The sequence below is a fragment of the Caretta caretta genome, chromosome 1 (assembly GCF_965140235.1).
Source record: "Caretta caretta isolate rCarCar2 chromosome 1, rCarCar1.hap1, whole genome shotgun sequence".
Lineage (NCBI taxonomy): Eukaryota > Metazoa > Chordata > Testudines > Cheloniidae > Caretta > Caretta caretta.
In genome coordinates, this window is record NC_134206.1 from 152,230,092 (window position 1) to 152,253,614 (window position 23,523).

General features: G+C 39.9%; 1 protein-coding gene across 13 annotated transcripts in view; it reads left to right on the top strand.

The window, feature by feature from the left end:
• The window catches only part of PRRG1 (proline rich and Gla domain 1), a 98,168-nt gene that overhangs the window by 10,831 nt on the left and 63,814 nt on the right, over window positions 1-23,523 (top strand). For 5 of the 13 annotated variants that reach the window (XM_075132147.1, XM_075132145.1, XM_075132142.1 and 2 more), the window contains 4 exons: window positions 1,106-1,210; window positions 6,075-6,202; window positions 8,452-8,501; window positions 19,826-19,986. In XM_075132147.1, the coding sequence (XP_074988248.1) occupies window positions 8,492-8,501; window positions 19,826-19,986 (171 nt within the window). In that variant the 5' untranslated portion in view covers window positions 1,106-1,210; window positions 6,075-6,202; window positions 8,452-8,491. Of the gene's footprint in view, window positions 1-1,105; window positions 1,211-6,031; window positions 6,203-8,451; window positions 8,502-19,825; window positions 19,987-23,523 lie in introns of all 13 variants that reach the window. The other 8 variants (XM_075132169.1, XM_075132161.1, XM_075132155.1 and 5 more) reach the window with 4 other exon arrangements.

The following is a 23,523-nucleotide window of genomic DNA, read 5'->3' on the forward strand; positions in this document are numbered from 1 at the left end:
ATGACATGATTAATTAACACTTGGAGGGAGGCCTTATTTCTTGGATGATAGAGTTAGGGAGTTTAAATTATCAGGCTGAAAACAGAAAGTTTGTGCTAAATGAGATAAGCAAATAGGTCAATAGGCTAAGGAGAAAAAATGTCACCCAACTGAGATAAGAGGAAGAACACCCAGGGAACTATTTGAATTAGATAACAAGGGACAAAATAAATTAGGAATGTAGAGATGAGGTAAAGAGGAAGTCAAAACCTGCACAGTTCGTGGACGGAGCATGTGGTACAGGGATTGGTTCCTGCTAAGAAATCAAGCCAGTCCTAAAATATATGATGCGATGCTTAGTAAATGCAATGTGATATGTAATGTATATAGAAGGAGAAGTTTGTGTAACTTCGGAGCTGTGGTGTATCCTGCATTCACCACCCCGCATCTGAGTCTGATCAACTCGGTGTAGCATGTCAAATAAAGATAACTGAGTGATGAAGGCTGGAGTTGAGCTGAGTTCTTGGGAAGCCGAGTGGAAAGAGGTCTTGGAGGGAATCCTAACACACAGACATACCTGTTCTGAACTCTAAAACATAACTACATAAATATCTGCATTGGTAATTTATGGAGAGAGAATGCACTGTTGAGGGAATGTGATAAAATCTATATTTGAATAGTTGAAAAACATACAAAAAATTAGTTACTATACCTATTATGTGATTAAAATCTATGTGCAAGTAATATAGATCATTTTGTACCTTGGATAATCTTTTGTCTTTCAAATAGTCAGATCTCGGTTCCTAACAATGAAATGAAAGTTGTACATTTATCCTTAATCCAAATGACTTAATGGCTAATATCAGATACAGACTGGCATATTTGGAGACTGAAAGCTTGTATACAGATGCCTTCACCTAAACTGGAAAATCCCGAAGTGGCTTTGTTTTTTATGTTGGGACTGGGAAGGAGAGAGAACATGAAAAGAGCTACAAGAGGGAAAGAACAATGCAGAAATAATGGATATTCTTTATGCTGTGTGTAGCTTTTTTAACTTTAAGATAGGACAGGTCTTGGGTCTTGATCCTGTGATTTCTTATGTGTGGACAGACTTCTTCCCTTGCAGTGGAATTGCTTTTTGTGGACTGTGCTCAAGTGCTGTCGTCCACCTAGACAGAAGAAACTGCAGGATCAGAGCCTTGGACTGTACGCTAGGAAAAATCATCCAGTGGTAAGTCGGGAGACTTGCAGGATATAGTACCCTTTCTGTTGATTGGATGCAAGATAGAAAGGATATTGATACACAACAGAGCCCTCAAACTCTCATCTTAAGGTATTTATCTGTCGTAGATTCAGATTCTGTAGAATGCAAGGCTTCTTTCTTACGGTTTTGAAGGTAACCTACCTAATAAGCAATGATGTAATGTTGTCTTAGACTGAAAAGAGCTCTGAGTGGGTAACGATATCCATTATCTCAGTATAGCATTAACTTCAAACAGTGTTCTTCTTCAAATGGCAGATGTGTGTTTCAGGTTAGTGAACACCCCTGAGTGGGCGTGTATTCTAAGTCAGGTGTGTTTGAACCTAGCACACTAGAGCTAGAGACTATTTTTTCCTGCAGCGGTACCTATCAGGATGGCACATGTACCCACAGACTCCCTGTGGCCTCTCCCAAGACTATATAGAGTGGTGCCATGCTGATCCTCCCCTCGTTTCCTTCTTCCTGCTAGTTGCCTGAGTTGGAGCTCCCCATCCAGGCTTTTCTCCTCTTGTTTTTTTTCCTGTGCATCACAGTTAATTATTGAGACTCTATTAGCGTAAATAGCAGTTAGAACTTATAGTTTAGTGTGTGTGTGTGTTTTTTTTTTTTTGTCAGTTTAGGTAGTTCTGTAGTTAGTGTCTGGTACTGAGCACACATGTTATGCAGTGTTCCTCTGGTTTCAAACACTGCCCTCTGTATGAGATCTGTCTTCAGTAGTGACCCCCACATGTGCTGCTTATTGTGTCTTGGTAAAAGACATATTAAATAAAAGTGTAGTGTCCCTTTAAATATAAAGAATATGCCTGAAGCAGCATAGTGGATCAGTCTGAGGCCTACTTCACACTGGGACCTTCTTTGGACTACTCGGTCTGTCACCCACAGGCATCCTCTACCTGTATGGGAGTTTCGGACAGACCCCCTAGACTCTGATTCTTCCTCAAGAAAGGGAAGGTTTCATTCATCATCTCCTGGGAGCCCTCGAAAGAGGAAGCACAAAACAGATCAGGGCCATCTGAAACTGAAGAGAACCATCCTCCTCTTTGTTGAGGACAGGATCTCAGGGTAGAGCCAAGCTGTCAAACCATGTCTCCCCAGTACAGAGACAGGAGGATTCTGTTACCATACTACTGACTCCAGAACTGCCTGTGGGATGGCTGTCTAGTCTGGTACCTGTGCATGCTGCTGTGATGATGCCACTTTTGGTACCAACAATCCCACCAGCATGTGTGGCAGCAACAGACTTGCTCTGTCTGTACCAAACTCTCCAATGACACAAGATAGGTATAGCATTGGTACCTCCTGTGTTTCCGGGCCCCCGGACCTCTTCTGCTTTGGGACAGAGATCACTAGTGCTGACAGCTTCAGTACTGATGAAAAGCCAGCTGCCATCCTCAGTATATATGCCTGCTGGCCTAGCACTGGTGCCCCACTCACTTTGACCTCTGTACTGAGGGGTTCATTGAGTGGGGACCTACTAGGTCTTATTCATTGGCACTAGTAGTGGACCTTTTCTCAGTACCAAACACTTCTATCAGGACTTCAACCTCTTGGGACGCATTTATGGTATCGACTGTGGTTCTGATGCTTGTACTGACCTTGCCCTGGTTTCACTGGATTGGACACCATCAATGCCCACTGGTTATTGAGAGGCTTCCTTCTACTCCAATTCTGAGTCCTGCAACTCATCTCTGTCACTGCATTGAAAGATTGCGCAAGCCATCCAAATGTGCAATTGAAGGACAACATTGGTACTGAAAGCGGAGCTGCTCTTATGGCAAGGATAGGTCATCCTGGCTGATTCTGTCTTGGCTTTCTACACATACTGTACTCTTACAGTGGCCTCTGTGGGGTGTTCCTTGCTCCCACAGATCTAGCTCTCTGCCCCCAGTTGAAGGGAAGATTGGTCCACCTTACAAAAAGTGGCAACCTTCAGAAAGACCTCTGCAGATTTAGGATGCTGCTTGTCTTCCTGAACCACCTCTGTTGGATGAGCCCTTGCTGGCAGATTAACTTTTCCCTCAGGGGATACCATCAGTTCCAGGAATTCTGTCCTTGTCCTCTTTGGATGACTCAGTGGTCTCAGGTTCAGGTGGGTCTCCACTTCCAGAGAATTTTAAATCCTACCAAGACCTACTTAGGAGACAACTACAGCTTTGGGTATCCAAGCTGAGTTGGTATAGGAAAATATCTACAAGTTGTTTGACATCCTTCGGCCAACGACTCCAAGAAAGGTAAACTACCTGAGTAATTGTATTTTGGTGTATACCAAAGTTACTGTCCTCCATCGCTAAATATATGGACTAACCATACTATGTTCCATTGCAGGGATCTGAGTGTTTTTCTTTTCACCCAGTGTCAAACTTCCTAATCGTTGTGGCCGCTAATGAGAGACCACAGGAAGGAAGATTTAAGTTGACTCCAAGGGAAAAAGAACCTAAAAGACTGGACTCTTTAGGAAGAAAGATTTATTCTACTGCCTCACTCCAGATGAGAATAGTGAACTAACAAGCTCTGTTAGCAGAACATGATTTTTCTCAAGTGGGAGGTAATATCTAGATCGCTAAATGACACAAAAGAGGAGTTCCTGGCTTTCCTAGCAGAAGGTTGGCTGGTTGCAAAAACCTCACTCCAATCCACTCTTGACATTGCAGATGCTTGCTCCAGGGCAGTGGCCTCTGCAGTTATGAGATGGGCATCCTGGTCATGTATTTCCAGTTTAACGCCAGATATTCAACCATCTATTGAAGACCTATCTTTTGATGGTCAGTCTTTTGTTTTCAGTTAAGGCCGATGAGATGTTGCACTCCTTTAAAGATTCACTTGCTACCCTCTGTTCACTGGGAGTCTGTCCAGCCACCAAGCAATGTGACTTAAGTCTCTACTGCAGTAGTCAACAAAGAGACAGCTCTTCTATCCTCCGAGGCAACATGACATCTCAACAAGGAGATGTAAGCCTCAGAAGAGGAGGTCATCTAACTCCAGTTTTAACAAATCATCTCACCCTCCCCCTGCTGTAGGGAAACACACCTTTTTGACTTCTTCTTTGAGGACAGTGATACGATCAGCAGTGGTCTTTCTGTCCCTTTATCCCCTTTGGGGACAGAGTCACGTCCCTCAGAAGTTGGGAGGCAACAACCTCAGAGAAGTGGGTCCTAAGTACAGTGGGTCTGGTATATTAATTCCAGTTCTTCTCCATTCTTCCTGCCCACCATCCTTCCCTCGCCCCTTTCAGGGACCCATCTCTTGAGTCTAACTGTAATGCTTCCTGGGGGAACTCAGGATTCTGAGATACCTCCCTGCCACCTGCCCTTCACCTGCAGGACAAGCACTTAACTCAAGGGAACTTCCCTCATTCTAGAGCCTAGACTTAATTAACTAGATACTTTCATGTCCTAGAGTAATAGTCACCCAAAGTCCTTGCAGTGTTTTACAGCCCGGCTTGACAGTAATCTCCCTTCACGAGACTGACACTGTGTCAGCTTGCCTCCTCGGTGAGGGAGGAGTGTATTTTCTCCTGTGTGTTTCCTTGTACCCCCAGATATTCCCTAACAATCCTTTGTCTTTAGTCATAGACAGGATGTACTGTGCTGTTTGTTTTTATTCTGTGAATTTCCTCTCTCAGACTTTGCAAGTGTGTGTGTGTGGGGGGGGCTAACTATGCAAATAGGCCTACAATGTGAGTCCACACATGACTAGATAGTGTCTATTACGTCCTGTCTGAAAGGAACATGTGCAAGGCATATCACTTCCTAGTGTACCTGCCTTAAATCCAAGACCCTGAGAACATACTTTTCAGTATAGATACATAACATCTTAAATATTATATGTACATATATTTCACAGTGATTATGACTACCAGTGGGTTAGAGACCTAAAATGTCACTCTTTGAATTATTCTGGATATATCTGACCCAGGGGATCTCTGTAAAACCCTATCCAGCCCTTGTGCCCTCTGCCGGTTAGCAGTAAGAGGTCAAAGTACTACTTCAAGAAGTTTGGACTCTGCTTTCCCTGAGGACTGTAAAGGAAATTCCCCTGCAGTTTCAAGGGCAGGTTTTTCTACTCCTGCTATTTTCTGATCCTCTAGTCTTAGAGAGGACTGATGCCCCTATTGGATCTTCGGGCTGTCAACAAGTTCAGCAAACAAGATTTCACATTGATTTTTCTGTCCCTAGATTGCAACTGTTGGTATGCTGCCCTCGATCTTTGAGATGTATACTTTCACATGGCAGTGTTAAGTCACGGGAGATTTCTCAGATTTGTGATCGGAAGCTGCCATTATCAGTATAGGGTACTTCCCCTGGCCTGTGATCAGTGCCTCATCCGTGTCTTCCCTTAATTTGAGTGGCTGGTTCAGGAGTCATCCCAGGACAAGGTTCATTGCCATGTCAGGTTCATCATCTGCTATTCAGTCATCTGGGACTCATTTTGAACAGGAAAATGTCAACACTCTCTCTCTTAGAGACTTGAGTTCATTGGGCTTTATTTGATTCTGAGTTTGACTACTGTTCCCCAATAGTAATTTCAAATGATTTACAATTTATGCATGTTGCTCAGGTTTCATCCCTCTGGCATTTCTTGGACTTGTCTTAAGTTGGTAGGCCATGTGGCTTCTTGTACTTATGTAACAGAGTATATACATGGCCATCTCCTCTAGAGAGAACAGGAGTTGAATCTTCATATCAATGTCCTTGAGTTGCAGGCAGTTCGCACAGCTTGCCCCGATCCTTTCTCTCTTACATCAAGGGCTTGCCGGTCCAAATGTTGACTACTTATGCCATATCTGATCAGCTTTGCCAAGTGGTAATGAGCTTTTGGGAATTTTGCATCACAGAGGACGTCACTCCGATCGCTGCACCCTTACCTGGTGTACAGAATCAGCTAGCTGACTTCTTCTGGAGGGGATTCTCCAACAACCACGGGTGGTCTCTCAAAACCAGTCTCCTGAGGTGTATTATTCGGGTGAGTGGCATTCCTGAAGTCAATTTGTATTTTTACAAAAGACAGCAAGAAGCATCACCAATTTTATTCTCAAGTGGACCACAGTCTGGGCTCGTTCACTGTTGCCTTCATGTTGGAGTGGGGACTGGGGTGAATATATGAGTTTCCCCAATCCCTCTGGTTCCACAGGTCATTCACAGACAAACTAGGCCACATCAGGTTAATCCTAACAGCCCTGGCCTGGCCAAGACAGTGCTGTTTTTTTGGACCTTCACAATCTTTCAGTTTAACCATCTCATACTCTGCTTCTCCTTCAAGACCTACTGTCACAGAAGAAGGTTGAATACTACATCCAGACCCAAATAGCCTCTATGCTATGGCCTGGCTTGTGAGGGTATGTCTACACAGCAAAGAAACACCCGCGGCTGACCCATGCCAGCCGACGCTGGCGTTCGGGGCTCGAGCTGCGAGGCTCTTTCATTGCTGTGTAGACTTCCGGGCTCAAGCCCAGCCTCTGAGACCCTCCCACCTGCATCCGGGACGGATGTGAATGTTGGCAAATTGGTATTGCGTTCATTATTTAAATAGACTCAGAAACCTACACTGTACATTACTGCTTGTGAGTCATGGAATACACATCTAGAACCACCCAAAGAAGAAAACATGGTTACTTATCTGTTCTGCAACTGTTGATCTTTGAGATGTGGGTGCAGATGTGTATTCTGTGACCCATTCTCCGATCCCCCTCTACTGGAACATTGGGCCATCTCCTGCGGTGTGAAGGAACTGAGGAGAGGTCATGTACAGCTCTATTTAGCCTCGGAGGTGGCCACGCGGGTGTGTAGGCCATGTGTGCCGCACCAACAGGTATTGCTGGGGAGGGAAAAGTCTCCGGCTCCAGTGCACTAAGCACAAACACACCTGAGCAAAATACTTTTCTATGCAGATGTGTTTACTTCAGTGGAATATGTATCTGTACCCACATCTCAAAGAAAGAGAGTTAAGGAACAGGTAAGTAATTGTTGTATAACACTTATAGGACATTTAAAAAAGATGGTAGTTGATTACATGTGTTAAATGTGTGCAATTTGGTATAAATGGACAGACTGTGGTAGACCTAAAATTACCCTGCATAATTTGTTTTCAAAGTGCTGAATGCAACAGTAATCTGTATTAATTCAAAGTTTAGCTGTTTGTTATTTATGGTCTGTTAGCTGGTGGGCTGATACACCAACCATAAAAGGTGAAATCCTGGTCTAAGCAACTGCACCCTCCCAGTTCTTTCACTCAAGCTTTTTCTTCATAAACATGGAAACAAAGATTCAAAATGACAACAAGAAACCCAAAACAGTCTCACTGTCCCTTTGCCCTTGTATCCAGGGCTTCGCAGCCCTCCCTTCACAGCTGAAGCTTTCCCCCAGCTGGCTTCTGTTCCCAGCAGGTGTTTCTCAGGTCTTCTGCCTGACAAGTGCAGAGAGCCCTTTCCCTGGTCCTTCCCTGACCCTGGGTCTGTCCTGTCTGCTTCTCTGCCTGGGAGGTATGACACATTACATGCAAGTTTGGTAGATCACATGCTTACTCCTACTCATGTGCCCTACACAACTACATCTCTCATTTTAAAGGGCCCAAGGACCATAACCGGCACATTAGGTTGCTTACATCTGCTCCAAGGTCCAATGTCTGTTACATGTCTTATTCTGCTTTTGATTTTTGTTTGTCTACAAATTGTCATCTTTGGAAGATCCTCACTGGATCAGGCATTGTATATTCCCCTAACTTTGTAGCCCCTATCCATGGGCCAGAAATAATAATTTAATTCACCATGTTGAATGTAACATACTGAATATATGGGATAAATAAGTTCATCAGAGAGCATAACAAATGCCAAGTTAAGCTACATAGAGAGCTTAACTTATGCAGAATAGATGGAATTCATAAGCAGATTCTATTTTATGTCAATATCTTTGAGTAGTAATAAAACTGCTTCTAAATATGTTTTTGGTTTTTTTTTTAAGTTTTTTCACAAGGCATTCACCATTTAACAAGAATTGTGTAATAGTGGGATAGTTTCTTCTTGAAATACTAAAAGTAGGCTTTATTTGGTGACACTAAAATATCAAAGCAGAGGTTAGACTTGGTCACCAGGCTTTGGATGTTTCCAACTCCGGTAGGAGAGAATGTTTATAGTATTCTTTTCTGCTAGGAAGAGTGTTTCCCAGTTAATCATTCTTTACAAAATTGACAGCAGTTTTTCCCCCCTTTTGTTACAGACTCTCCATTTGCCAGTTCCCTGCCTGGGCAGTGATAAACATGGGCAGTGGTAAGTGTTTACTTAAGCAATGCTGAGTATGCATATTTCTATAGTTATTCCATTTAAAGGAGGACTTTTCCACACTCCAAAACAAAAAGTACAGAAACCTAGTCTTCAGCTAGTAGCTTTTTGGAATGTTGATTTTTGTCTTAATAAAATTTGTCTTTGTTCCAAGCAGAAGGGAAGCTTCCTTTGTCCTGAAGAGAAATAATAAACATATTCTCTTTCTGCCAGAGATTGATATGAGGCACCCATCATCCTACATTAAACCTCATCCTGACAGATAGAGGAACTGGTCACAGAACTAAAAATTTGTGGTAGCTGAGGTATAGTGATGTTGACTTGATCACATTTAAAAAGTGCAAATTGAATAAAGTCCACACCTGGTGCTTTAAAAGGCCCAGTTTCACAAAAATGAAAACGATTATGAGCCAAATCAGCTGGGAGGAAGAATTAAACAGGAAAAAAGGGAATAACAGGGAATAGTTTAAGAACACTTTACTTGATGCCCAAAAAAAATCACAATCGAAAGAAGGCTATACTGGTTAATAAGCCAGATAAAAGATAAACAACTATATATAAGAAAGGGAAAGTGAATAGTAATGAATATAAATCAGAAGCTAGGATTTGTAGAAAATTGATAAAAGAAGCAAAGGGAAACAAGGAGAAATCTGTGGCCAGAACAGTTAAGACAATAAGGAGGTGCGTTGTTTTCTTTTTTTTTTAAAAGAATACTAGGATCCAAAAGAATCCCAACAATGGATTTAGTCTATTGCTAGATGGGAAATCATACAATTATCAACAGTAATGCAGAAAACGCAGAAGTGTTCAATAAATATTTCAGTCCTGTATTTGGGGGGGAAAACAGATGTAGTCATTACAGTATGACACTCTGTGTTCCAATATTATCTCAGAAGAATGTTAAACAGCAGCTGCTAAGTTTGACATTTTAAAATCAGTAGGTCCAGATAACTTGCATCCAAGAGTTTTTTAAAGTGCTCGCTTAGAACTTGCTGAACTGTTAATTTTGGTTTTCAATAAGTCTTGGAATATCAGGGAAGTTCTGGAAGACTGGAAAAAAGCTAATGTGCCAGTATTTAAAAAGGGTGACTAAGAAGACCCGGATAGTTACAGGCCTGTCAGTCTGACATTGAGTCTGGGCAGGATAATGGAGTGGCTCGTATGGGACTCAAGACGGTAATATAATTAATGCCAGTCACCGTGGGTTTGTGGAAAATAGATAATGTCAAACCAGCTTGAGATCTTTTTTTATGAGATTACAAATTTGGTGAATAAAGGTAATAGTTTTGATGTCATATTATACTTAATACTTCTGTAAGACGTTTGACTTGACTTCTTTAAAAAAAACAAACAAACCTCGATACAAAATTAGCATGACACGTAACTGTAAATGGGGAGTCATAATCGAGTGGATGTGTTTCTAGTGGGGCTCTGCAGGGATTGATTCTTGGCCCTACATTAGTTATCGTTTTTTAAGAATGACTTGGAGGAAAACATAAAATCTTCACTGATAAAGTTTGCAGATGACAGAAACGTTGGGGGTGTGGTTGACCTAGATTGGTAACCTGGGTGCAAGCAAACAATATGCATTTTAATATAGTTAACGTGTATACCTAGAATTAAGGTCATATTTACAGGATTGGGGGGACTTGATCTGGGGAACCAGTGACTCTGATTTAAGGGGAAAAAAATGTGCGTGCGGTAGATAATCAGCTGAACGTAAGTTCTCAGTGTGACACTGTGGCCAAAAGGGCTAATACGATCCCCTTGGATGCATAAATGGGGGAATGTCAAGTAAAAATAGAGAGGCTATTTTACCTCTATATGTGGCACTGGTGCGACTGCTGCAGGAATACCATATCCAGTTCTGGTGTTCACAATTCAATGATGTTGATGAATTGGAGAGGGTTCAGACAGCCACAAGAATGATATAAGGAGAAGAAAACATGCCTTATAGTGATGGACTCAAAAAACACGGACTGTTTAGCTGAAAAAAACAAAGGTTAAGGGGTGATTTGATTACCTACTTGGGGAACAAATATTTGCTAAAAGGCTCTTCAACCTTTCAGGGGAAGGTATAACTCGACTCAGTGTCTGGAAATTGTAGCTAGACAAATTCAGCCTGGAAATAAATTGTAAATTTACAACAATGAGGGTAATTGACCATTGGAACAATTTACCAAGGGTTGTAGTGACTTCTCTATCACTGGCAATTTTAAAAACAAAGTTGGATGTTTTTCTAAAAGATATGTGCCAGGAGTTACTTTGGAGAAGTTCTGTAGCCTGTGCTAGACAGGAAGTCAGACTAGGTGACTAGTGGTCCGTTATAACATTGCAGTGTATGAATACATGTATCAGAGTCTGTATTCGCAAAAAGAAAAGGAGGACTTGTGGCACCTTAGAGACTAACCAATTTATTTGAGCATAAGCTTTCGTGAGCTACAGCTCACTTCATCGGATGCATACTGTGGAAAATACAGAAGATGTTTGTTTTTATACACACAAATCATGAAAAAATGGGTATTTATCACTACAAAAGGTTTTCTCTCCCCCCATCCCAATGTCCTGCTGGTAGGACAGTGATCACTTTAGATAAGCTATTACCAACAGGAGAGTGGGTTTGTGGGGGGGGGGGGGTGGGGGGGAGAAGGCCCACCTTGATTATCATGCACATTGTAAGGAGAGTGATCACTTTAGATAAGCTATTACCAGCAGGAGAGTGGGATGGGGGGAGAGAAAACCTTTTGTAGTGATAAATACCCATTTTTTCATGATTTGTGTGTATAAAAACAAACATCTTTTGTATTTTCCACAGTATGCATCCGATGAAGTGAGCTGTAGCTCATGAAAGCTTATGCTCAAATAAATTGGTTAGTCTCTAAGGTGCCACAAGGACTCCTTTTCTTTTTGTGAATACATGTAATAGTTGTTATAAATACTGAATATACAAGTTCAGTTTTGGAGGTTTGAAATATGGGCCCCATAGCTAAGATTGCACTGCGACTTCCACTGAAAGCAGGGCTAAATTTCCTCTGTGGCATACTTTAGCTGAGTTTAATTTCAAAACTTGGCATAATAACTCTAATAGGGACAATTACATTTTCACTAAACTTTGTTTTTCCTAAAGAAATGAATTTGCAGGAGAAACATCTTATCCTCCCTTTTTGAAATTTTGCCCTGCCTTTTCTCTTCCTTGAATTCATCTAGTTAAACAAGCATATTCCCCCCACAAGCTTCAGACTTTACATACATATGTATTCTGGTAAGATCTCAGAACGCAGCCACTTTTTGAAAATTTAAAACTAAACATATAGGGGGTTATTTCCTCTTATTTCCCCTTCTCGTGTTCACAATTCAAGAAGGATGTTGATGAATCGGAGTGGGGTTAGATAAAAGTCATGAGAAGGACCTAAATGAGTTTCACCAAGCTTAGCATACTGAATGGCTCAAATCTGTAAACTGCTGCAGTTTCAAATTTAAAAATGCAATGCTTTTATTTTTGATTTTTCACAGGCAGTTTTCAGTCTGATTCGTCAGTGGGAGGGAAGGATTGACCTGGTTTTTGGGATATGTGGGGTTCAGCAGGGGTGTGTTCTGGCGAAGGGAAGAAAATAGGTGATTGCTCAGAGAGGAGATGAGGGGGAGTTCAGTTCCTCTGTGCAAAGGGACCTTGTCTTGAAGAATTCCAGTGTTACTGCTGCTTTGGCTTCTTGAGTGCAGTGGGCTAGAGGAAGAGAAGTGTAGGGGATAGGGTCTGTATTCTGATGAACTTCTTATGGCTAGAGGAGTTTTTTCCCTCAACTCTGAAACCCAACTTTGTTCCCCTCCTCCCACACACACAACCCTACATCCTCCAGCTCATTATCCCTGATCATCCCCATGCCTTCACTCAAAACTCCCTCTCTTACAGCTCCACTCCTGTGGCACCCTACTTCCCTATCATAGTCCACATGTAAAACATGTGTATAAAAGTTTAAAGGCTGGGAGTGTGGGGGTCTCTCCGGGGATATGAATGCAGCTCTCCAGATGACCATAAAAAAAACTGCAAAGCAAGAAAAAAAGCAGTTACTCTCTCCCCACATCTATGTTACACTCATCGATTCTGCTTTTGAATCAGAGGTTCTGCCTTTCCACCATTCGCAGATGTGGGGGTATGTGGGTATTAGGCCTTAAGAAATCTTAAGAAGCAGGTATTAAAGAAATGGACTTGTTTTTGTTTATAAACATAGCTTTGTGAGGATCTAGAAAAATTCCATCTGCCTGACAGATTTTTGTTAGTGTCCATTTCAGTGGAGATTATTAGATGTATACAACCTTGTAATTTACAACAGGGACTTCCATAATGAGCAGAACCCAGAAACCATACAGTAGTGAAAGCTGATACAATTAAAAGTAAAAAATATGCATTATTTAAAAATGTTCCAACATATGGCAAATAATGAAAACATCTCAAGTCCACTAGGAACTCAACTGGATGCCTACTCGTTTCTGCCTTTCACTGGGATCAGTATTTCCAGTTACTATTTCCTAGCATGCTGTGCAGAGAGTGCTACTGCTGTTAACAAGTCTGCACAGACATACAGAGTGGTGAGGAGGTGAAAGTAATGCCATCTGTCTGGGCTGAAATTGGACTGATATAATTTGGGCTATGTGACTCATGGAATGTTGATGCTGGTTATGGTGCAACTTCATTCTTTTAGCATGTGTAGTGACCTTTTAGAGCTTGCTCTATGGTCTTAACTTGCAGGGAAGCTTTCAAATAGGGCATAAAGCAAATCCTGCTTACTGTCCAGGTTTTCATGATGCATGAATGTCACATTTGCCAGTTTCTTGATATTTGTTTCCCAGCCCACTTTCACTTAAGACTATAGGAGTAAAATTCATAATGCCAAATTTATGGCATTACACTAATTTCCATGGCAGTCGAAAAACCACAAATAAAACTGACAATAAAGTCAGTAGTATTATAGAGTGAGCTCTTATTACAAATATATATATTTAATAATAGCAGTGGGAATTAATAACTGACTTCAAAATGTTTTTGTAGCTGCTTACATGAAACCCCGCTAATGTTTTAATAGTAACACTTTTTTTCAAACAAAATAGATGTATTTATTTAATAACACTTATTCATTTTTGTGGATATTCTGAGTAACACCAGGAATTTAACTTTAATTTTCCTTGTCCTCTGTCTACAAGTAAAATGCATACAGATACACTGTTTCCTACATTACTACCAACCGTTTCAATTTAATTTAATTTCCCTTTTCCTCTCTATTTGTTCTTGATGAGACCCTGATGCTAGAGAGAATTCGCTGCTTTTTTTTTTTCTTGGAGGGATAATTCTAACTATTTAGAAAAGAGAGATACTTCTAGATGACTAGTGTTCACAGGCTTCATGGCAAGGATATGGTTGTTTACAAGACTGCAATTACCTGTTGATGCTGGAATAGCAAACAAGTTGCCTTCATACTGCATCTCTCCCAGGACTTCTGGTGGTAGAGATATTAGTGCCATATTTTTGTGTAAACCAGAGTACAGCTTATGGTAATTATTTTGATTGAATGGTAGCTACAGACTGCCAAATTCAGTTAACTTGATGCCAAAAGAGCAGTGACTGACACTCATGTTAAAAATATTTGGTTTTATGCATCCATGCTGCTACAAACATAATTATCTCCCCTTTTTTCATGTTGGAGATCCTGGACTTGCTGGACAGTGATGCTTAGAGTGTACAGTTCTTTCTTTATCTTGAGCTCTGCAATAATAATAGTAATGAATTCAGCGGCATTGTCACTTAAGATATCTGGGGCATCTCACAAAAGATTATCTGCAAACTAGTATGTTTGCACTAGTATGCAGCTGTATGTTTATGACAGTGGCCACAGACTACTAATATGGCAAGTTGGTCCCAGAATACAGTGCCATTATCTCTTTGTACAAGCCTTGGGGTGGTGACTGATTCTCAGTTATCACTATCTCCAGGAGAAAAATAAACTTTCATCGAGATTGGTTTGACAAGAACACTTTTTTTTTTTGTGGTGTTTTCTATGTTTATATTGATCTCTAAGTAGGGATTTGAAGTATCACAGAACCGTGTGACTTTAATAAACACATGAGTGACTGTATTGCATCAGACTAGTTCTGCTTCATTCTATCACACCTGCCATGGTCTGTGACAATATGTGAGCCGGACTGATCATTACATATCTACCATGCCAACAAAGCATCTGGTTTATGCTTCTTAATGGGCTTTTCTACATCACTAAAATACAGGTTCTTGTGATATGGGAGGGAAGAGAAACCAAAATATTTTAATTAAGCTACATGTTACAAGTAGACATAAATCCAACATTTTTGAATATTGAATTATTTTAATATCTCTGTTCTTGTTGGTGCACTTGAAACAGAAGTGATACATTTTATGCTACAAGTTAAGTGAAAGTTGCTCATTCTGAAATATTTAAACCACTACTTAAAAACCTAGGCCTAATCAATAGATTAGTATTTCATGGAAAATACCTGCACCCCCAGAGCCTAGCTGCAGGCCCCCTGGCCCAGATACACACACCCTCTCCCACCAACCCCCAGCCCAGCCGTGGGGTCCCCCCTTGCCCAGATACCCGCAGCCCCTCTCCCCTCCAGAGACCAGGGATCCAGAGGGGAAAAAACAACCTGATGCTGGGTCCCAGGCCTGTGTGGTTTCATGTGCACCACTGTCCCTTTTCTCAGGGCATGCAGGGAACTGCAGCTGCCAGGAACCTTCTATCTCCCTCTCCTTCCCCCGGCAGTGTCTTCTGTGTGCAAGCTGGGCTCTGCTGGGTCCAGCATCCCCTAGTGGCAGCCAGCAGCACTGCAGCCCATTTCTGTGGGGGAAAGGAAATTCTGCAGGCATAACATTAATTTCTGCAAAATTCTCCATTGCGCAGTGGTTCACAGTTCCCACAGGAGTAAATGAACGATTTGAGACATCTAGCATGTATGTCAGTAAACAGAATCCGAGAATTCTGTAATTGATACACCGGATTACAGGCACTAAAATGTGTTGTATAATCAACAACCAGAATTTACCTCCTCTTCAGATGTTTGCATAATCACCACTTGCTCAGGCCATCAGCGGGGTTTTTATTGGGAACCTATAACTGTATGAGCATAAGCTTCTACCACTGGATCGGAAATAGTGTCTCCATTAGCAGATAGAAGTAGTGTGCTATTAAACTCTTACGTGGACTAGCCACTTAGAAGATGAGACAGATTCACGCTCACATAGTGTAGGTTATATTTACTCCACCTGTATTCTGTGAAATTTTTTTTTAAATGGTTAAATATAGCACCGCTTCAGGGAGATGAGGGAGGACGGGAACAGGAATCTGTCCCTTCAAATAAATTGTCTTCATGCTTCATCTCCCTTTAGAGTAGTTACCTTTCCTGTGTCTTGCTTAGCACCCACTCAGCAGCTTCACTTCCAGTCCTTTCTCTCTTCTGTCCTGCCTTCCTTTATAAATAGGGGACAGCTGGCTCCTGTTCCTTCCTTACTGACTTACGTAGCCCCTGATTTCTTTCTCACTCTTTCTCCAACAACACTCCAGCTTTACTAGGGTCTGGATTTCCGTTTTGGAGGAGCAGGCAAGGGATGGCAGATTCGCTCTAGCTGGTGCTGATCCCCTTCAGAGCTGGCAGTGCCCATTTTCTGACAGACCGGATCAAGCTTCCACATCATGGGACTTCAGCCAGGAACTGGGCTACATAAGTGAGAGATAGCGGGGGGTATGGGACACCTATTTTGTTCCCTTCTTTCTCCAAAGTTGAATACGCAAGTTGTTCTTCTACCTAGGAATCTGGATTTGGAAAGTTCCATTAAAGTTAAATATGTGCTCACTATACTAAGTGTAGTTGACCTATTGGATGGTAATACACACTTTTGATATAATACATTCCAGACTGAGTTTGTTTACTTAAATATTTGTTTTAGTGATTTCTAGCATTAACTTCTCTCTTCCCAACCCCTAGACTCTTGTTCTATTATGAACCCAAAAACAAGTTGAAAACTAGTTGGCTGTGTCCATTTACCTCTTGTTTGTTTTTCTTCATTATCTTCTACAGCTAACATTTTTTTATGGAATACCAAAATGGGGAGCAAACAATACAAATGAAGAAAACAGTTTGTTTTTTCCATAGTCTTGGTTTAATACTGTAACCATTCTGATGGACCCAAAATTTTCAAGAGACTGATTTTTAAGTGCATCAGTTTGGGGTGTTAAAGTTGGACTTCTGTAAATGGACTTGATACGCAGAGCACTCAGACTCTACAAAATGGTCTTTTAAGATATCTTAAATTGGGCACCCAAAAGAATGGCTAAGATAGGTAAACTATTTAAACACAGTGCCTTTCAAGGCTGTCAAGTGATTAAAATAATTAATTGCAATTAATGTGCATATGTATCGCAACTAATTGCACTATTAAACAATAATAGAATACCATTTATTTAAATATTTTTGGATGTTTTCTACATTTTCAAATATATTGATTTCAATTACAACACAATACAAAGGGTACAGTGTTCAGTTTATTTTTTATTACAAATATTTGCACTGTAAAAAACAAAATAAATAGTATTTTTCAATTCACCTAATATAAGTACTGTAGTGCGATCTCTTTATCATGAAAATTAAACTTACAAATGTAGAATTATGTTAAAAAAAAACCTGCACTCAAAAATAAAATAATGTAAAACTTTAGAAAGCCAACAAGTCCATTCAGTCCTACTTCTTGTTCAGCCAATCACTCAAACAAACAACTTTGTTTACATTTGCAGGAGATAATGCTGCCTGCTTCTGTTTACAATGTCACCTGAAAGTGATAACAGGCATTCACATGGCACTGTTGTAGTCGGCATTGCAAGATATTTCCATGCCAGCTGCAGTAAAGATTCATACGTCTCTTCATGCTTCGCCCACCATTCCAGAGGACCTGCGTCCATCCTAGGGTGACCAGATGTCCCTATTTTTGGGCCTTTTTCTTATAAAGGCTCCTATTACCTCCCACCCCTGTCCCAATTTTTCACACTTGCTGTCTGGTCACCCTAGTCCATGCTGATGATGATTTTTCTGCTTTATAACAATCCAAAGCAGTGAGGACTGATGCACCTTCATTTTCATCATCTGAGTCCTATGCCACCAACAGAAGGTTGATTTTCTTTTTTGGTGGTTCGGGTTCTGTAGTTTCCACATCAGAGTGTTGCTCTTTTAAGACTTCTGAAAGAATGCTCCATACCTCATCCCTCTGATTTTGGAAGGCATTTCAGAATCTTAAATCTTGTGTCGAGTGCTGTAGCTATCTTTTGAAATCTCACATTGGTACCTTCTTTGCATTTTGTCAAATCTGCAGTGAAAGTGTTCTTAAAATGAACATGTGCTGCGTCGTCATCCGAGAGAGCCATAACACAAAATATATGGCAGAATGCTGGTAAAACACAGAGCAGGAGACATACAATTCTCTCCCAAGGAGTTCAGTCACAAATTTAATTAATGCTTTTTTTTTTTTAATGAGTGTCATCAGCATAGACATGAGTGGACTTGTTGTTCTAAAGTTTTACATTATTTTGTTATTGAGTTGCAGTTATATACCAAAAAAACCAACAACCCTACATTTTTAAGTTGCATTTTCACAATAAAGAGATTGCACTACAGTACTTGTATAAGTGAATTGAAAGATACTATTTCTTTTCATTTTTACAGTGCACATATTGGTAATAAAAAATAATAAAGTGAACACTGTACCCTTTGTATTCTGTGTTGTAATTGAAATCAATATATTTGAAAATGTAGAAAAACATCCAAAAATACTCAATACATTTCAATTGGTATTCTATTGTTTAACAGTGTGATTAAAACTGCGATTAATCGTGATTAATTTTTTTAATCACATGAGTTAATTGTGATTAATCAACAGCCCTAGCTGAAAGATAAAAAATCATGATAGAAATGTTTAAGGATTTTGAACTCCAATAAAGACCCTGTAAACTTTTTCCAATGACTGTAAGTTGAACTTTTAAGAAATCTTGATCCTTCTGGAATTTAGGAAGCAACATTTATTTTCATTTGTCAAATTCCTAATGAATGACTGTCTTTTCTTTCCTGTTCTCTGGTTTTCCACACTATTGTTTTTTGGAGTGATAGAAAAGTGAATCTTGCAGTGTCACACACTTCAGCGGGATAATGGTTTTTGTAAACTCTGTTTTGCTGTTAGCATGTGGTGTAAAACAGTAGGGAATGTCAGCAGAAAAAGCTGGATCTTGCATTTGTGCTTAAAATCGCCTTGAGGACCTGATTCTCAGTCAGGATCTCATGTCCAATTTATTTTAACTTGTGCACATGGTTACTGAGATTGCTTGCTAATTGTGCATTTGCATATGTAAATTCCTATCTTGCATCTAACTGGTTTATTTTTGTGTGTAAATATTTGATTCACGTGCGATTTCATGCTGTCTTTTTGGTATCCTGGGGTTTAATATTCACATATTGAATTATTTTAAAAGGAAATTACACACATTTTTGCTACCCCAGAACCTAAAGATTTACTAGGAAAGAAGTACGGTGCTCAAGTTGAACAAACTAAAATGTAACTTAAATGTTATAGGTACGGTTGGAGTTTCTTTAATGCCATGGTAGCTTGCGAAGTTCAATGTTGTATAAGAGAATGTGTAGACCTTCAATTTGATCAGCCATTCTGGAGTGTGATTCTCACTAGGTATTATGCAGAAACGTATTATTTATAATGCCTGTGAGAATTTCAGATATGATGCCCCCACGTAGTCATAAGTACTTTTTGGAGGGGGAGTTCACAGCCATGTACCATTTTCTCCCTGTAGCCCTGAAAGGAAGCATTTAAGTGGGTTCTTAAGTTCATCTTTAATCAGGATGGTGCTTATACATGTGCTTAAGTCCCATTGACTTCAGAGTTTAAGTTAAACAGGAGCTTAAGTGTTCTGAATAGGGATGCTGTGCTGAGTGAGGGCCTGTGGTTGCACTTAAACAATCTTTGGCATAATACCTATAATGCTCAGAAGTCTATGCAAAAGTATTTTTAATAGCCAGTAACACTTGGAGAAGCATATATATATATATATATATATATATATATATATATATATATATAAAAAAATACAATTTTTTAAGTAAAGAGAATGCTTTGAAAAATCTCTCTCCAGACAACAAATTATTTTCTTTTGGGCAGTTTTATTCTGAACTTTTGGGAATGTATCCATACAATATTTTTAGAGGTGATCTTTGTGTTCTCTTCATCTTTTCAGTGTTCCTTACAGAAAACAAAGCCAACTCTGTGTTGAAAAGATACCCAAGAGCCAATGGATTTTTGGAAGAGATAAAGCAAGGGAACATAGAGCGTGAGTGCAACGAAGAAATCTGTACCTATGAGGAAGCAAGAGAAGCTTTTGAAAACGATGAGAAGACAGTAAGTTGGGTTTTTTGTTGTGTTTTTTTTTTTTTTAATAATTGAATTACTTAATGCAAGCTTAAGTGTGTGCTTAGTGGCCTCCAGCTTTCCTACATTGCACTAAATTTCTTAGCTTATTCATTTTTACTAAATGCATTGTGACAAAACTAGTAAGCTGCTCCACACTCTTCAGGATATTGAACATCCTCCTATGGAGGGGAAGAGAATGAGTGTGCATGCCACAAACATCTTATTTAAATCATGCATTTAAAGCCATGAGAGAGAGCAGCTGAAATGCAGAGTACCCAGTAAAGACAAACTTATTCTAAAAACAAGCAGAATTGAAGTAGCTTTCCTGAAACTAGCAGCTGCACACCAACAGAGTACTTGTTAAGCACCACCTATGTAAAACCTTGAAAGAGTAAGGCCCTGATCCTGCAGTGCCTTGCACATGGGCAGAGCCCCATTAATTTGAATGAGGTTCTGTGCCGGAGCAGGAGCTGCTTATGCATAATTCTTTGCAGGATCAGGGTGAAAGTCTGTAAATAGAGGTCTGGTATATGCCAGAATGACTGTTACTGTTCAGGGCATACAGACACCCACCTGGAGGTCCCTTCCAGCCTACATTTCTATGATTTAGATGACATCTTTGATTAAAACCTGTTAGAAGGGAGTATGACTTGCAGCTGTCACTTACAAAGCAGTTGGCCCAGAATCTTAATATAAGCTGCATGCAACAAATAAAAAGTGTGCACAGTCTCTGACCATGGTATGTTGGCTACTATAATGTTTGAAGTACAGTATTTTCGGAATACATCAAGGTAGGAAAGATACATCCCTTGAGTTCCCTATAGAAGTGGATGAAAGTGGGAAGAATTTTTTGGGATAGAATATAAGGTTAACAAAGAAGTTGACATTTTATAGTGGAGTGGATAACAACCACTATTTAGTTTTCTGGCCCATATTTTAAAAAGTTATCCTTCTGTCGTATGCATTTGCAGGAAATCGTACAGCCCGGTATTAGAGGCCTTAGTTCCTCATCACCTTTTCTCATCACCTTTTCTCTGTGCAGTTTATAAAGGAATCCTAACTGTGTTTTAGCTTTTTCTGCACATTTTTCTAGCTACTTATTTTATCTTAAAGATACCATTCCTGGTGGTCTCCTTGGAAAAATGTAGGACTAGAATGGGAATTTTCTTATTTAGCCACTAAATGAAGGGGCAGGAGGTTGCGTCTTTAACAAAAATAATTCTTTCTAACTCTCTTTTTTGTGTGTGTGTGTGTGTTAAAAACACCTTTATAATTCAGTTTTATACAGTCTGATTAAAAGCACTTCAACTCCTAGTTGCTCTGGTTTCATTTTAGTGGTAAAACAGGTAGGAATTTCCTTCAGTGCTTCCGGGACCTCTTGTGTCTGGGCCAGATTTTGAGAGGGAGGAATGTCAGGTTATCTTCTCAGTATTGACCAAACTGATCCCGAGTCCCATAATGCTTTATGGCTATACCAAAGATGAAGTGGAAAACTAATGCTTGTGAAGCTCTAGTTGTATATAATGCTGATGCTGCAGTTTTCCCGTAAAAGGGATGAAATTGTAATAAGGATTGTGAAATTGGCTCTTGCAAACAGATTTATTAACCAGAAATGTAAATTACTTTTTCCTCTAACAATGTGTTTGACTGGATAAGGTATGGTGTGCAACTAAGGGCTAGTCTACACTACCACACTTCATTGGCGCTGCTGTAGCACATCTGATGAAGATGTGCTATGCCGACGAGAGAGCGCTCTCCATCAGCATAATTACTCCACTTCAACGAGAGGCAGAAGCTATGTCAGCAGGAGAGTATCTCCTGCCAACTTACTGCTGGTGTAGACAGTGCTTAGGTCAATGTAACCTGCATCACTCAGGCTTTTTCTTACCCTTGAGTGATGTAAGTTACATCAACTTAAGCAGTAGTGTGGACAAGTAGTTAATAGTAAACAAGTAGGGTATATCCTATATTCTCAAATGTTTTGTCTTCAGAGGTTGAAAAACTATGAACTGTATTCCCCAAAATGGTTTGTACTCATGCTAAGCTTTATTGTGGAAATTCATTTGTAGTTAAACCGTTGCAATCCCTATTCTCTGTATGTCAGGAAAAACAAGGTGTATGTCCTGCTGAGACTTGCAAAATCTGCAGTCTACTAGGTATGGATTATCTGTGCTGAGTCTGGTTTGTACAGACTCCTTTATGTCTTGTAAAACTTATGGAGCTAGATAAGAGAAGAAGTGTAAGGTCTGTGGTGATAAAGTGGAATTTGTGGAGTTTTTCTATTAATCATAAACAAGTCTGGCATAAATATAAGTGGGCTTGAAAGCATATATTGAAGCAGCTCTATGGTGTAATGTGTAACGCCGTGAGACTGCTTCCTAGAGAGAGTAATGTATGATTGCTTTTCGTGTTCTGTCTTGCCTTTTGACTTAAAAAGCTGATTGAGCCCGTCTTATTGAACTGAAGAAAGCCTGTTCCATGCAGCGAATGGTTACTTTGTCCTGGAGTTGCGTGGTGGCAATCTATACTGATAAAGCAATTTACAGTTCCTACTTTGATGGGAAGAAGTAGGATCTCTTATATGGGGTTATAAATGAACAGAAGAGACTGTTTACATTATGATATGCTGAAAATGTTTTCTGGTAACTAGGAGGAAAAAGCAAGTACAGACAAAACTTAAAGTTGATCTATGAATGAGACTGCTCAGGCCATTTTAGGCATAATCGATTATCAACACCTCTGGCCTGTAGAAACATCAAAGCTTTGTGTGGCTTAAAAATTCTTAGGCTCAAGGACATTTTGAGACATAATTACAGAATAATGCACAATGTCATGGCATGATTGCAGCATTGTAATTCATTTTATTTCCGTTAATTTCAGGTATTTTGATTGAAATTTTGTCGCATGCAGCTGAATTGCTACGTTCCCAAGAATTTAAAATCTTTAATTGTGGAAAACGTTGAACATTTAAATTCTTTAAGTTTTGCAGAAAGCAATGTTAGCTGCATGGCTGAGTTCTATATAATCAGTGATTGAAAGCATCTACCCAAAATAGTATTTCTCAGTATCAAATGTGGCCTTTCATATTAGCTTTCAGACTAATCATTAACACTGTGTAAATATCTAAGAGACAACAGAGATCTATGTATAATACAGTATGTTGAACTTCAATATATAGTTCTTCTATAGTCGCAGATTGAGGAAAATTTTTAAAAAAAACAAATGACTGAAGTGCTTACTCACACTATCATTTTGTTCACGTACTCCAGGTATTGAATACAGAATGCTTTTCTGATTGGGATCTTATGATTTTGCCTTTATAAAAGTCAAAGCATTGACTGGCAGTGGTTTGTAGCTGGTATGCTGCCAAAATACAGTAGCGCCTTAAGATGGAAGTTCTCAGCACTACTTTATTAATGGTTTTAACATTGACATAGAGAGTCAACAGCTCATTGTGTCAGCATCAATTTAATGTACAGGGGGCCTGCTCTGTGAGTGACCGTTTTATTGATAGTGAAGTATTAG